Source organism: Pogoniulus pusillus, chromosome 31, assembly GCF_015220805.1.
Source record: "Pogoniulus pusillus isolate bPogPus1 chromosome 31, bPogPus1.pri, whole genome shotgun sequence".
Lineage (NCBI taxonomy): Eukaryota > Metazoa > Chordata > Aves > Piciformes > Lybiidae > Pogoniulus > Pogoniulus pusillus.
In genome coordinates, this window is record NC_087294.1 from 16330017 (window position 1) to 16342120 (window position 12104).

Here is a 12104-nt window from a genome sequence, read left to right on the forward strand (position 1 = left end):
AGCAGTATTTGAAATGTATTTTTTACTTCCATGTAGCAAGTGAGGGAGGTAACCTCACCATATGATTTGTCCTGCAGCTCTGGAGATGCACACATTGATGCTTGTAGGCTTAGAAATGCATACAAGAGGCACTGGGCACAAACAACAGTAAGGAGATGAAGCCAGGAGGGGAGAGGAGTGGTTTGTGGGGGAAACTTTGCAGCAAATCCATATTGAAGATAACATCAGAAGTAGTGACATGAAGCCTACTGAAGGTATGAACAAAACCTGGCATTAGTAGATGCCTACGTCCCCAGTAATAAATTGGCAGCAGGGAATGTTCCACAATCCTGAACTGAAGTCATCTACACTAGGAAACTTCTAAAACATTCCTTGTCCTGGATTCAGCCTGGACCAACCAGCCTTCCCCCAAGCTTTGTCCAGGGGATAGAACCCTAACACTCAGCTTTTTCTTCACAGGAGAAGTGCTCCATCCCACCGACCATTTTTGTGGTCATCCTCTGGACTTTCTCTAAAAAGTCCATGTCTTCTTGTGCTGAGGACTCCAGAGCTGGACCCAGTACTCCAGGTGATCTCATCAGAGTGGAGTAGAGGAGCAGAATTACATTTCTTGACCTGATGACCATGCTCCTTTTGATGCAGCCCAGGATATAGTTGGCTTTCTGGGCTGCAGGCACACAATTCTGGCTCTTGTGCAACTTGTCATTCACTAGTACCTTCAAGACCTTCTCCACATGGCTGCTATTGGATTGTGTTTCTTTGCTGAAAGGTTGGATTCTACACAATCAAAATATGTGAATCATACAGACACATAAATGTCCTGTGGAACAGGACAGGACCTTCAATCCATCACTCCTGTCCTCAGTCAGTCCGGCTACATCTGTACCAAGTTTAATGTATAACTGATGTGAATCCATCAGGAATTAGCCTGTGCACACCACACCTCAACCTATTTACTTTGAACAGGGTGGCAGAATGCATCACCTTACACTCTACTGATTTGGGAGCCACACCTTATGATTACCTTATCTTTGGGCTATCATTGTGAGGCATCCTCTGGTATTTACCTTTATGGCACCATTTTTCTGTGCAGCCTTAGATTTAAGCAAGCTACAGCTGTCATTTCTACATCTCTAAATCAGGGGGAATTCTTTCCCCATGAGACTGTCACCAAGCCACAGTAATTAATGTTTATAAACAGAGGATATCCTATAATGAGACAGATACATGAAAATTATTATTCATAATATGTGAGCACATTCTGCTTGTCTGTACATAGGGAATATGTGCACTGGCTCACAATGGGCGATGTGTACCTAGACTGTATAAAAGGCTAGGATTAGATTCCTTTAGTCACTTGACACACAGGTATTTCATGTAGTGAACGTTCCAAGCTCTTTCTCTTATGATACAGGCAGAGCAACTCAGGTAATGGCTTGTTTTACCTCAGCGGGGTAGAGTGCATCTTGTTCTGCAAGCGCCTGTTTTTCCCTGCTGGATAGGAAACAGTGTAGTTGATGAAGATGTCTAGGTGCACAAGCTAGAATGACATTTACCACAGAGTTACCATTTTGCTCAATCAGCTGCTGCTTTGTATTATTTATTTGTAAGAATTATATGGCTAAGGCAACACCTATGGAAGATGCTAATGCGCATTGTACCCACCACAGCCTTTAAGTCGTGCTGGACAGGCACATAACAAAGCTTTTACAAGCATGTACCCAGCTCTGTTATTGCATATGTGGGTTGTTACTACACCGCGTTGTTAGTGTACAGACATGACATTGGAGAATCACCTGGAAACTCCCAAGTCTTGCAGGCATGAGCTCAGATTTCTTTGCTGAATACATGGCAAGCCCTAGCCACAGAAATACATGGCAAGAATCTATTTAAATTTAACATCAAAGCCGAGCTTATGTTTGGGAAAAGGAAAGGAGGAGTAGGAAGAGGTAAAGGCTCCAGCCTGTTGTTACTCACTTTTTAACTTCCCAGCTAGTCCTTACCTCTCAAGTCTAGTTTCAAAGATGCTGCAAGAGACAGTCAAAAGCTTGCCAAAGTGAAAGTAAGTGATGTTCACTGCTCTGCCTTTATCTTCAAATCCAGTCATTATGCTGTAGAAGGCAATTAGGTTGGTCAAGAACAATCTGCATTTAGTAAATCCATGCTGGTTTGTCCAATGACTTTCTTCTTCCTTATGTGCCTGGATAGGGTTTAGGGGATTTGCTCCATAAACTTTGCAGGGACTGAAATGAAGTCAATTGGCCTTGTTTCCCCAGCTCTTCCTCCCTGGCCTGGAAAACAGGCGTTGCACTGGGAACTTCTGATCACTACAGCTCTTTCAGGAGATAGCAAACAGCCTTGCAATAATGTCATCCATGCATCCTGCTTGGCTCTGTGTTTGGGGTCTTTAAGTAATCTCTACATCGGTTGTATTCTACCAGACACATGCAAAGCCTGAGAGCAGACCTTGACAGTAAAGACTGAGGCATAATAAACCTGAGCCTTGCCACCTCCTTCATCACTATGCTACCTATCCATTTGGCCTTAGTTTTCCTCTTGCTGCTTTGGTTCCTGTAGAAGCCCTTCTGTAGCCCTTTTTGTCCTTCACGTTTTCACTCTGGCTTAGCTTTGTTTTTCCTAATTCAGGTTCTGAATGCTTGGGGATTCCTTCATTATTCCTCCAGAGAAGCCCATCCTTGCTTTCATCTCCCACAGGCTTCGTTTTCCATCTAAGCCCAGTGAGGAGTTCCACCTGCAGCCAGAGTGACCTCCTCACAGGGGCATCACGTCACACAGATGGAAGTGGATGCTTCTCGTGGTTTGAGGAAGTCATCCCTGAATAACGTTCCACTGCCTTTCAAGTTCAGCAGCTCCTGGGAACTGGAGCGCCAGGAGCCTCCCTGAAGTCCTCTCCTTTGAACTTCAGGACTGTTATTCCTGCTTGCCCCTTGTGATTTCCACCTTCAAATGCTGTGCCTTACTAGGACTAAACCAAACAAGACTAATTCTTTTGTTATTAGAATCAGCCATGGAAAAGCAGAAACAAATGTTGCTATTCAAGAAGTTTGTATTAGAGGTTTTTTTTGTGTTGACACACATTAATATGTTGATCCTCAGAGTATGTTAATGTAATTATAAATGTTATTGCACTCTTTCAATGCAGCATCTTTGGCCTCCCTCACACTTTTTGTTGTCACTTTTTCAGTGCAAAGGCAATTACTGTGTTTCGGTTGGTGTTTCTGCCTGTAAACCACATCAAAATGTGTCCATAAAGACTCTACAGACGTCCACAGAGTCCTGTTAATTTATACAAGCTGAGGATCTGTTCCAGCTGTCACTTTGTGGGTTCTTGAGGTAATTCAGGTACAGACCTCTTACTTTTTGTTCATGAGCACCATATCCTGGGCTGCATCCAAACTGTGAGTGTGACAAAACACTGGAACAGGCTAGCCAGAGAGGTTGTAGAATCTCCTTCTCTGGAGAAATTAAAAACCCACCTGGACATGTTTCTGTGTGACTTATTCTAGGTGATCCTGCTCTGGCAGGGGCTATGGAGTGGATGATCTTTTGAGGTCATTTCCAGCTCCTAACGTTCTGTGATTCTATGAAGAGTGACCAGCAGGACAGGGGAGGTTATTCTCCTCCTTTATTCTGCTCTCATGAGACCCCACGCAGAGTACTGTGTCTAGTTCTGGTGCCCCCAGCATAAAGAGGACACTGAACTGTTCATGATTAGAGAGCTGGAGAACCTTCCCTGTGGGGACAGGATGAGGAAAAGAAGGTTCTTTATAGACCTGCTAGTACCTGAAAGGGGCCTACAGGAAAACTGGGATGGCTTTTTTACAAAGGTTTGTAGTGATGGAATGAGAGGGAATGAACTGAAGCTTGAGGAGGGCAGATTTAGACAGGGTATTAGAAAGAAATTCTTTACAGCACGAGTGGTGAGACACTGGCACAGGTTGCCCAGGCAGGCTGTGGATGCCCCCTCCCTACAAGTGTTCAAGGCCAGGCTGGATGAGGCCTTCAGCAACTTGGTGTAGCGTAAGGTAATCTGTAATCAGACTGAAAGAGTTGGGGCTGTTCAGTCTGGAGAAGAGGAGGCTCCCAGGTGACCTTATTGTGGCCTTTCAGTATCTGAAGGGGGCTACAAAAAAGCTGAGGAGGGGCTTTTGAGGCTGTCAGGGAGTGCCAGGACTGGGGGGAATGGAGCAAAGATGGAGATGGGTAGGTTCAGGCTAGGATGTGAGGAAGTTGTTGAGCATGAGAGTGGTGAGAGGCTGGAATGGGTTGCCCAGGGAGGTGGCTGAGGCTCTGTCCCTGGAGGTGTTTAAGTCCAGGCTGGATGAGGCTGTGTGCAGCCTGCTGTAGGGTAGGGTGTCCCTGACCATGGCAGGGGGGTTGGAACTAGATGATCCTTGTGGTCCCTTCCAACCCTGACTGATTCTATGATTCTATGAAGATCTCTCTGTCTGTGGCAGGTGGTTGGAACTGGATGATCTTTAAAGGTCCCGTCCAGCTCAAGCCATTCTATGAATCTAGGTTTTGGGGAGATATTACAGTATCTGGTTTGCCCCTGTTGTCCGAAGGTAGTTTAATTTGCCTCTAACAGATAGATTCTCTTCCAGTGTCAGGCTTCCCAGGCTTTGGTTCTAAGCTTCCTGTTCCATTACATAGGTAAGACCTAGTATCTTGGGACAAGACCTGAGGCAAAACAAAGCTTTGTGGCTAGATGTGGCATTGATAAAATGTGCACAGCATGTAAGAACATGTGTATGTTGTGCACCTTCTCACACACAATAGCTGCCTCTTGAAAAAGCACAACAGTTTGGAGTGCCACCTTCCCTTCTGGAAGTCCATTTAGCTGCCATGTGGAGTTCTGACTCTTACCTTGGGGACAGGTGACGTCATTCCCGTAAGAGCTTCGCAGTCTTGGTAGAGTCTTCCTGAGTGTTAATTGCCTTGCACACTAAGAACAGATGGCTCACAGCCTAGCACCCAGCCCACCGCCGCAACGCCCTGCAACGGGCACTGCAAACCCCAGCAGGAAGCAGGGTGTGCCTGCACAGCAGCTCTCCCTGGGCATTTCCTTGCCTGTCCCCAGGAAGGAGAGATGGAAGTATGGCAACTTAGGCTCAGTGTGGACAGGACCTTGTCAAGGAAAAAACTCTTTCAAGGTTCTTTACAAGATAATGGCTGTTTTCCTGATTCAACAACTGAATACTCTCGTGTTGTATTATCTGTTTCTGCTCTTGTTTCATACTCTTACAATACCATTGCGTTATATACACACCACTACTACTCAATTTTCTGTTGAGAACTCTGCCAGCTAGAAAGCTTTAGAGCAGCAACTGCATGAAACCAGCAACTTGCTGTTTTATAATATGTGTTACCCTGTGGCAAATACTTCCACAGGACCTTCTGAGGATAGGAGAACAAGAGCCTCTAATGAGGACTGGCATTCAGGCTGTCCATCAAGAGTGTGTAGATCTGCACCAGTTCAGAGGCCAACATAGCCTTTAAGAACCTCCTTTACCTGAATTTTGTCCTTCACACATCACACAGAGAAAGGGTATGCCCAGCACCATTGTTACCACTCATACCCACACAGTTACAGCCAGAGACAGCATGATAGCACCTGGCTTGCATAATCAACCTCTTCCACCTAACTATATTGCTATAAGCAGCTTCTGCAGGGAACTGTGCCCTACATTTCAGGCCATTAGCAGTGCAGAAGCAAAGGTGCAAAATCATCCCTACAAACAGCTACACGCCTTCAGGAGGCTGGCACACCCAGTGAAATGGGTGCAGTAGCAGTGACACACACCTATGGAAAAGGCTGGATTTGGGAGTTAGCGACGTGCTGCGGATCTGACCATACATGTTGCTGTCATTTCAACATAGTGCCCTCAAAACATCAGCTGATGGTTTGGCATAGCCATTCTCTAGCATGTACACATATGGAGCCCTCATTGCAAAAACCTGCTTGCCACACCTCACAAATGATAGATGCTGTGACAGATAGTGCTGCAGATAAAAATCTCAGCTGAGCAGAAGTATGAGAAATCCTGTAAGAAAAGTATCAGTAAGGCAGACCAAGATAGTGTGCATGCAGGGGTTTATCATCCTGGTGTCCCTGAAACAGGGAAAGCTACAAACGTGTACCTGCTGGGTACACAGCACATCTCATACACTGTCTGTACACATTAGCTTGGGAGGAAATCTCCCACAGAGGAATTAATTACAAATTAATCTCTCAGAACAGCGCTAGGAAACAGTGGATTAATAGCTCCTCTTCTGGACCAGCACAGAACAGCAGCAGTTTAAGTTGCATGCAGCCCAGCACTACAGTTTAAAAACTCCAAACTTAATGATCTGGAGTCAAACCACAGTTGTATTTACTTGGAAACAAAACCTGGCATGGCTTGGGAGACAGCTGTCTACCACTTCCCTGATTTTCATCTCAGAACCAAGCTGGGTTCTAGAAAGATGGAGAAGAAACGTCAGTATGTGCCGTGGAAATAAAAGTTGTGTTTACTTTACTAGGAATTCTCTATGGTGGATCTAGCCCTGGAGCATTAAGCCAGGATATTAAATATATTTTAATTCTGATGCTTTGGACACAGCCACAGCAAAAATGGCTGATGTTCAAAACACAAAGTTGGTACAGACTAGAAATCAAATCGAGTACTGGCAGATGCAAGTGAGGTCAAACCTAATGTGAACTCACATAAAAGGTAAATTTTGGCCAAAGTCTGCACTGAGTATTAATGTCTCTGGACACTTTCTGATGCATCATTGCAAAATATCTGGTTTGGAAAAAAAACACAACCCAGTTAGATGCAGCTGAATGTATGCAAGGACAGATAGCATCTATCAGAAAGTTTAGAAGACAAATGAACCAGATCTGTTTCACATCCTGTGGAAGACTCCCTCTGCAAAAGCTGTGTAATCCCTGTGTGCCTTGAGTTACCCCACCTCAAATTATGGAGTTAAAAACATGTTATGTAATAAACAAAGCAAAGCAAAAAAAAAATTAATTAGTGCTGAAAGACACACTGTGGAGTATAATATTATTTAAACGAAATTATGGTTGTTTGAAAATGGCTCTTTTAAAGCATTTATGGTATAAAGCTGCCTTAGAGCAGCCTCTGTACCGAAACAGACAGCATTTGGACTATTGCATATGTGCATACTTAAGCCTGCATTTGTTGATACAAAGACCAGACAAGCTTTTATTTTGCACAGCTAGCAGTCTTTATAAGGCAAGTCAGCTGAAAAGCTTCAATGCAAGGAGCATATAAATCTGACAGCCTGTGCAAGATTCTCCTGTACATGGAAAGTTGATGTACTCATTTATTTTATCATTTTCCCTCTCAAAACCTTGATGGAACTGAATGAAAAAAAGCCCAGAAACCTCTCTAGTTCGTCAAAACACATTTCTAAAGTCAAGATCTTTCAAATAATTTTAATTTGGGCATGCTTAATGCATATATTTTGTATGGCTTTTTTACTGGTTGTCCCTTACTGCATGATATAACATTTAGATCTTCCATCCAATGCATTAATCAAGCACTTCTATGTTCTCTCACCAGGGAAGCTCCTGGGTCTGGTGATTTTCTCTGTAGCTGGGCAAAGTTCGTTCACCGCTGCTTTTGTCTGGCGGTGAGCTGCCTGGAGGGGGTCACTGGTGGCAACGTACAAAACTCAGACTGCTTTCTTCCTGCTGTGCCTCGTAAACGTTATCCAACGTGCCCGCATTTCATTTTGCCTTTACGACGATCTCATGGCTAACCTGAAGGAAAACCTGCGTGGGAATACGTTCAGTTAGTGCAGAAGCATCTGCTTGTTCATCAAATGTAACAGCAGAATGTGCTTCAGTGACATCCGTGAATAACTGCCTCCTCACCTGCGTTACGGAACGCACTGAGCAGCTGCACCTTGTATCATTTCTGCTGCTATCTATTTACGTAAGGAAGCAGCAGGAAATGGCTTTACATAGTTCTTCAGTGAGATAGTCTATTGTTTGTGAGGTTTTGGGGGTTTGCTTTGTTGTCAGGGATTGTTGTTTTGGGGTGGTGTTTGTTTGTGGGTTTTGCTGTTTTGGTGTGGGTTTTTTGGGTTGGTTGGTTTGTTTTTATACAAAAATGGGAAAATGGTCTGAAAGGAATACAAAAAAATGGTTTGTACCTCAGATGGGAACTGGGAGGAGACCTTCTTTGTGGCAGGCTGTCCCAACAACTTCCTGTCACCTCTGCACCTGAAGCACACAGACTTGCCTGCTGTCGGCACAGGCACCCTGGAGTACTGGACAAATGGTTGGATCACAGGTAAGAGTCTGTGTGTTCCTCTGGGGTCAGGTGCTACAGGCTTGCCTTTTCTGAGTGGAAATTTGCCCACCTGAGATGTCTGGGCTTTAGAAACCTGTAGATTGCCACACAGAAGATGCAATATTGACTAATTAATTATATAATTTTTAATTTTATTTCTTTTTTACTACCATACAGCAGATTTCCCTGGAGGCTGCTTTGATGCTATGCCTTTGGATGCCTTCCTCCTCCATCTCACCTTAAGACATGGGTCTCAGAACCAGCACATCACCTGCTGGCTGCACAAACGTAAGAAACTAACTGGGATGTGTTTGGAAGCCTTCAGAGACATAATTTTTAAAGCATGGCCATGTGCTTACAGGCTTAAAGGTAAACGAATGAGAATAGTTTGTCATAAACATCATGGTTTTTGAAGCCAATGTCAAAGCACGTAAGAAGTTATTCTGGTTAGATCATACCTCTTCTCCCTGTTATCCAGGCTCTGCAGCTCTCTTGTGGCTCTTCTCAAGGCTTAATTGCTCTTTAAAATTATCTATGTACAATCATATTGCCAATATAAGGGAATTAATTGCAGTCAAGAGAAGTTATCTAATCTGAAATAGATGAAACAGAAAACTAGACCATATAACCACTTTATAAACAGTAATGAATGGTGTCAGTTGTGCAAAAAGGACTTCCACAGAATAAATTAAAAGTCACTTGAATAAGTAAGTCTATCTAGGCTATAATAGAATTAATTCTTACTATGAAATATTTATTAAGATTGCTAATATGTTGTGTTCCTTTTTGTTCTTTGGTAGACAGGATCTTTACTCCTTGTGTTGGTGGAACCCTGCTTATTTTACATCTTGTCTGACACTGGAGATAGCAGCGGAGTGCAATCCTTTGCTGTCTTGATTTATGCAGGAGCCCATTCCATTGCAAACATGGCTAAGGCAAATGGCCATACACAAGTATGAGGACTGCAACTCATTTCTTATAGTTTCTTTTTTATTTAAATGGCAGCATTAAAAAAAATTCTGGAGCCATACTTTAGACAATGCTAACCGCCCATCACGTTTGTAAGTACCCAACAACACACCACAGTGGTTTCACCTGAAGGAGGCACAGAAACCACAGCTAACATTACATTGTCTGCCTGCAGCTTGGGAACCAGGCTGGCGTTAAACTTGCCCTACCCATTTCAGAGCTCTCAGCAGCCCTACTGCTATGATCAGTGCCATCAAAATAAAATGTCATTCAAGCAAGTGGAATTCATGCAGAGCTTTGATTGACTCTTCTCAGGTGGAGAGAAGTAATATCTGTCCACACAGTAGCAGGTGGTAACCTTGTTTTGGCTCTGGCTTTTCAGGCAGCATTGGGGTATGCTGGACTTCCCTGTCCATCCAGGCCTCCAGGGGTTGATAGAGCTCCTCTTCCTTTTCCCAGTGTGGGTGATCCCCACTCCCAAACACTCGCTGGTTACTGAGCTCCAGGTGCAGCCACTCTGCTCGCAGTGACATAACTAGCAGTGGCCACTGTGTCTCTCCCATCCACAGGAGCCAGGGCAGTCCAAGAGCTGAGCAGAGTAACCAAGCAGAAAGATGTATGAGCTGTGCTCACCAAAAACGAGTGACAAGAAGTGACACGGTTGCTGCTGCCGTACTGCGGGAGAAGGTTCCCCGCTGTCCCTCAGTGGGGAAACCACTCCTGAGAGTGCCATACAGCCATCCACATGATGTGGAACATGGAAGAGGGATGTCGAGAGACAAGCTGGCAGAAGAGACAAAGTGTGCACGAGGAGCAGCTGGTGCACCCACACCAGGCAGAGGGTTTTTTGGGGTCGAAGCATAAGGCGCAGAATGGATGAACTGGGATTGCACCCACAGCCCTGCTTGCCTTTCCCATGGAGGTGCCTTCTCCTGCAGCCCTCAGCCACAGCCCTTGCAAGAAGGCAAACCGTTCTGTGCCATTGAGTGACCATAAAGGCTTTGGTCTAGGAGATGAAGACGGCACAAAAGGCATCTCAGTGTTGCTTGAGGAGGTTGGGCAAGTTGCTGGTCAGGGAAATGGCATCGACCACTGCAGGTAAGGCAGGGAGGTAGTGAGGTCCTGCTGCAGTTGCTGGTTTTATCAGTGCTGCGAGGGAAAGGGATTTTAGCAGAGGCTAAAGAGCCAGAACCTCCCAAAGAACAGCCTCACAAAGTCACCACTGCTCAGGTCAGTGCTTTGGCCTGTCCATCAAGGAGAAGCAAGAAGGAAAGGAGACAACAAGAAAAATCCGCCTAAAAAAAACAGGAAAAGAAACAAAACTCGAATGAAATATTTATTCCCCCGGCTGGCAACAACATATCTAAAAATAAAAGGCAAATTAAGACGCTAAGCATCAGTTTTCCCCTCCGGACACTCACTGGGGGCGGAGGAAGGAACGCTACCGGCTGGCCACGGGCGGCCTGGCCGCCCCAGCACCTGCTCCCGCCGCAGTCCCCTCAGCGCGTAGCAGCGGGGCGGCCACCGTGCGCCTGCGCGGCGGGGCCGCGTACCCTGCGGGCAGCCGCCGGCGGGCAGCGAGCGGCTGGCCACGTGACAGAGCGCACCGCACCGCGGACGGTGCTGCGGAGCCGCGGCCGCCGCGCCGCTTCCCGCTACCCCCCCAGCTCGTTCTCTTCTCGCTCCTCTCCGCCCGCCTCCGCCTCCTCGCTCTCCTCCCTGCCCGCGGGGCACGGGAGCCGGTGACGGGAGCGAGGCGGAGTCTGGAGGGAAGATACCGAGAGATAGAGATTTAAATCACATCTCCGGGTGTAGAAGGGCAGCAGCAGCAGCAGCCCCGGCCCAGAGGGACGGACACAAGAGCCGAGATAGGTCTGCCGGCTCCGCCGCTGCTGCTGCTGCTCACTATGGGTGCCGCCGCCGCCGAACCCCCCCGCGCTATGGGCTTGGTGTCCAGTGTGGTGAACGATACCCTCGAGTTCTACCGCTGGACCTGGAGCATCCGAGGTAACGCGCCCCGGCGGCCCCGCCATCGCCGTGCCCGCCGGCACCCTTCGCCCGCTGTCACCGCGGCGCAGCGGGTTCAAAATGGCTCCGTTTCCCGGGAGACGCGCCGCGCTCCGGCGGGAGCAGGGGTGGCCGCCGGGCCCGGCCCTGGCACCGCGTCTAGGGGCTAGTGGGTAGGGGAAGACTCCATCGCAGCCGCCTCTCCTCGTCGTTTTTCTGGGTGTGCGTGGGTGCTCTAGTTGTTTATCTGTCTTAATTCCATGCAACGGCTCGGGGTACTCGGGGCATCTCTCCGCGGTAAGGGGAGGGTGTCCCCCGGGCGCTAGACCTAGCAAGATCCGCTTCCGAGAGCCGTCGTTCTTCTGTTTCCTTCTCACCGCAGCGTGCCTTGGATGGTCATACGGGAATCTGATGCCGGAGGTAAGCGAAGGCTGCCGGTAATTGGTGCCGGAGCTCAGGCAGCCTTTGGCTTCTGCGGCAGGTGAGAGCCCAGTGACAGCGTTGTGTGGAGTTCGTCAGGATCAATGAAGGGACGTTGCTCCGGCAAACGCAGAAGCTTCTCATCTTGTATTAAGTGCGTTTGGGTCGGTTCTGCCGTTTTGGTTTTGTCAGGGTTTTTTTGCTATTGGCATCCTATGACTGCAGTAGTGGAAGATGCTGAAGGAAGTGAAAATATCTTGAAATACGGAGACGTGAAAACAGCTCTCAGTGCTGGAACAGCAGATAGGATGGTAACTTGCTGCAGTGGCCGGTAGCTCTGGAAGCGTTGGTTAGCGTGAATGTCTGGCTCTGGTGGATGAA

At 46.9% G+C, this 12104-nt stretch overlaps 1 protein-coding gene across 3 annotated transcripts in view; it reads left to right on the forward strand.

Annotated features, from left to right (window-relative positions):
• Nucleotides 1-10852: 10852 nt before the first annotated feature.
• The window catches only part of ELOVL4 (ELOVL fatty acid elongase 4), a 53109-nt gene continuing 51857 nt past the window's right edge, over nucleotides 10853-12104 (forward strand). Inside the window, exon 1 of one of the 3 annotated variants that reach the window (XM_064169094.1) lies at nucleotides 10853-11303. In XM_064169094.1, coding sequence (XP_064025164.1) covers nucleotides 11204-11303 — 100 coding nt within the window. In that variant the 5' untranslated portion in view covers nucleotides 10853-11203. Of the gene's footprint in view, nucleotides 11304-11691; nucleotides 11785-11820; nucleotides 11878-12104 lie in introns of those variants that run through there. The other 2 variants (XM_064169095.1, XM_064169096.1) reach the window with 2 other exon arrangements.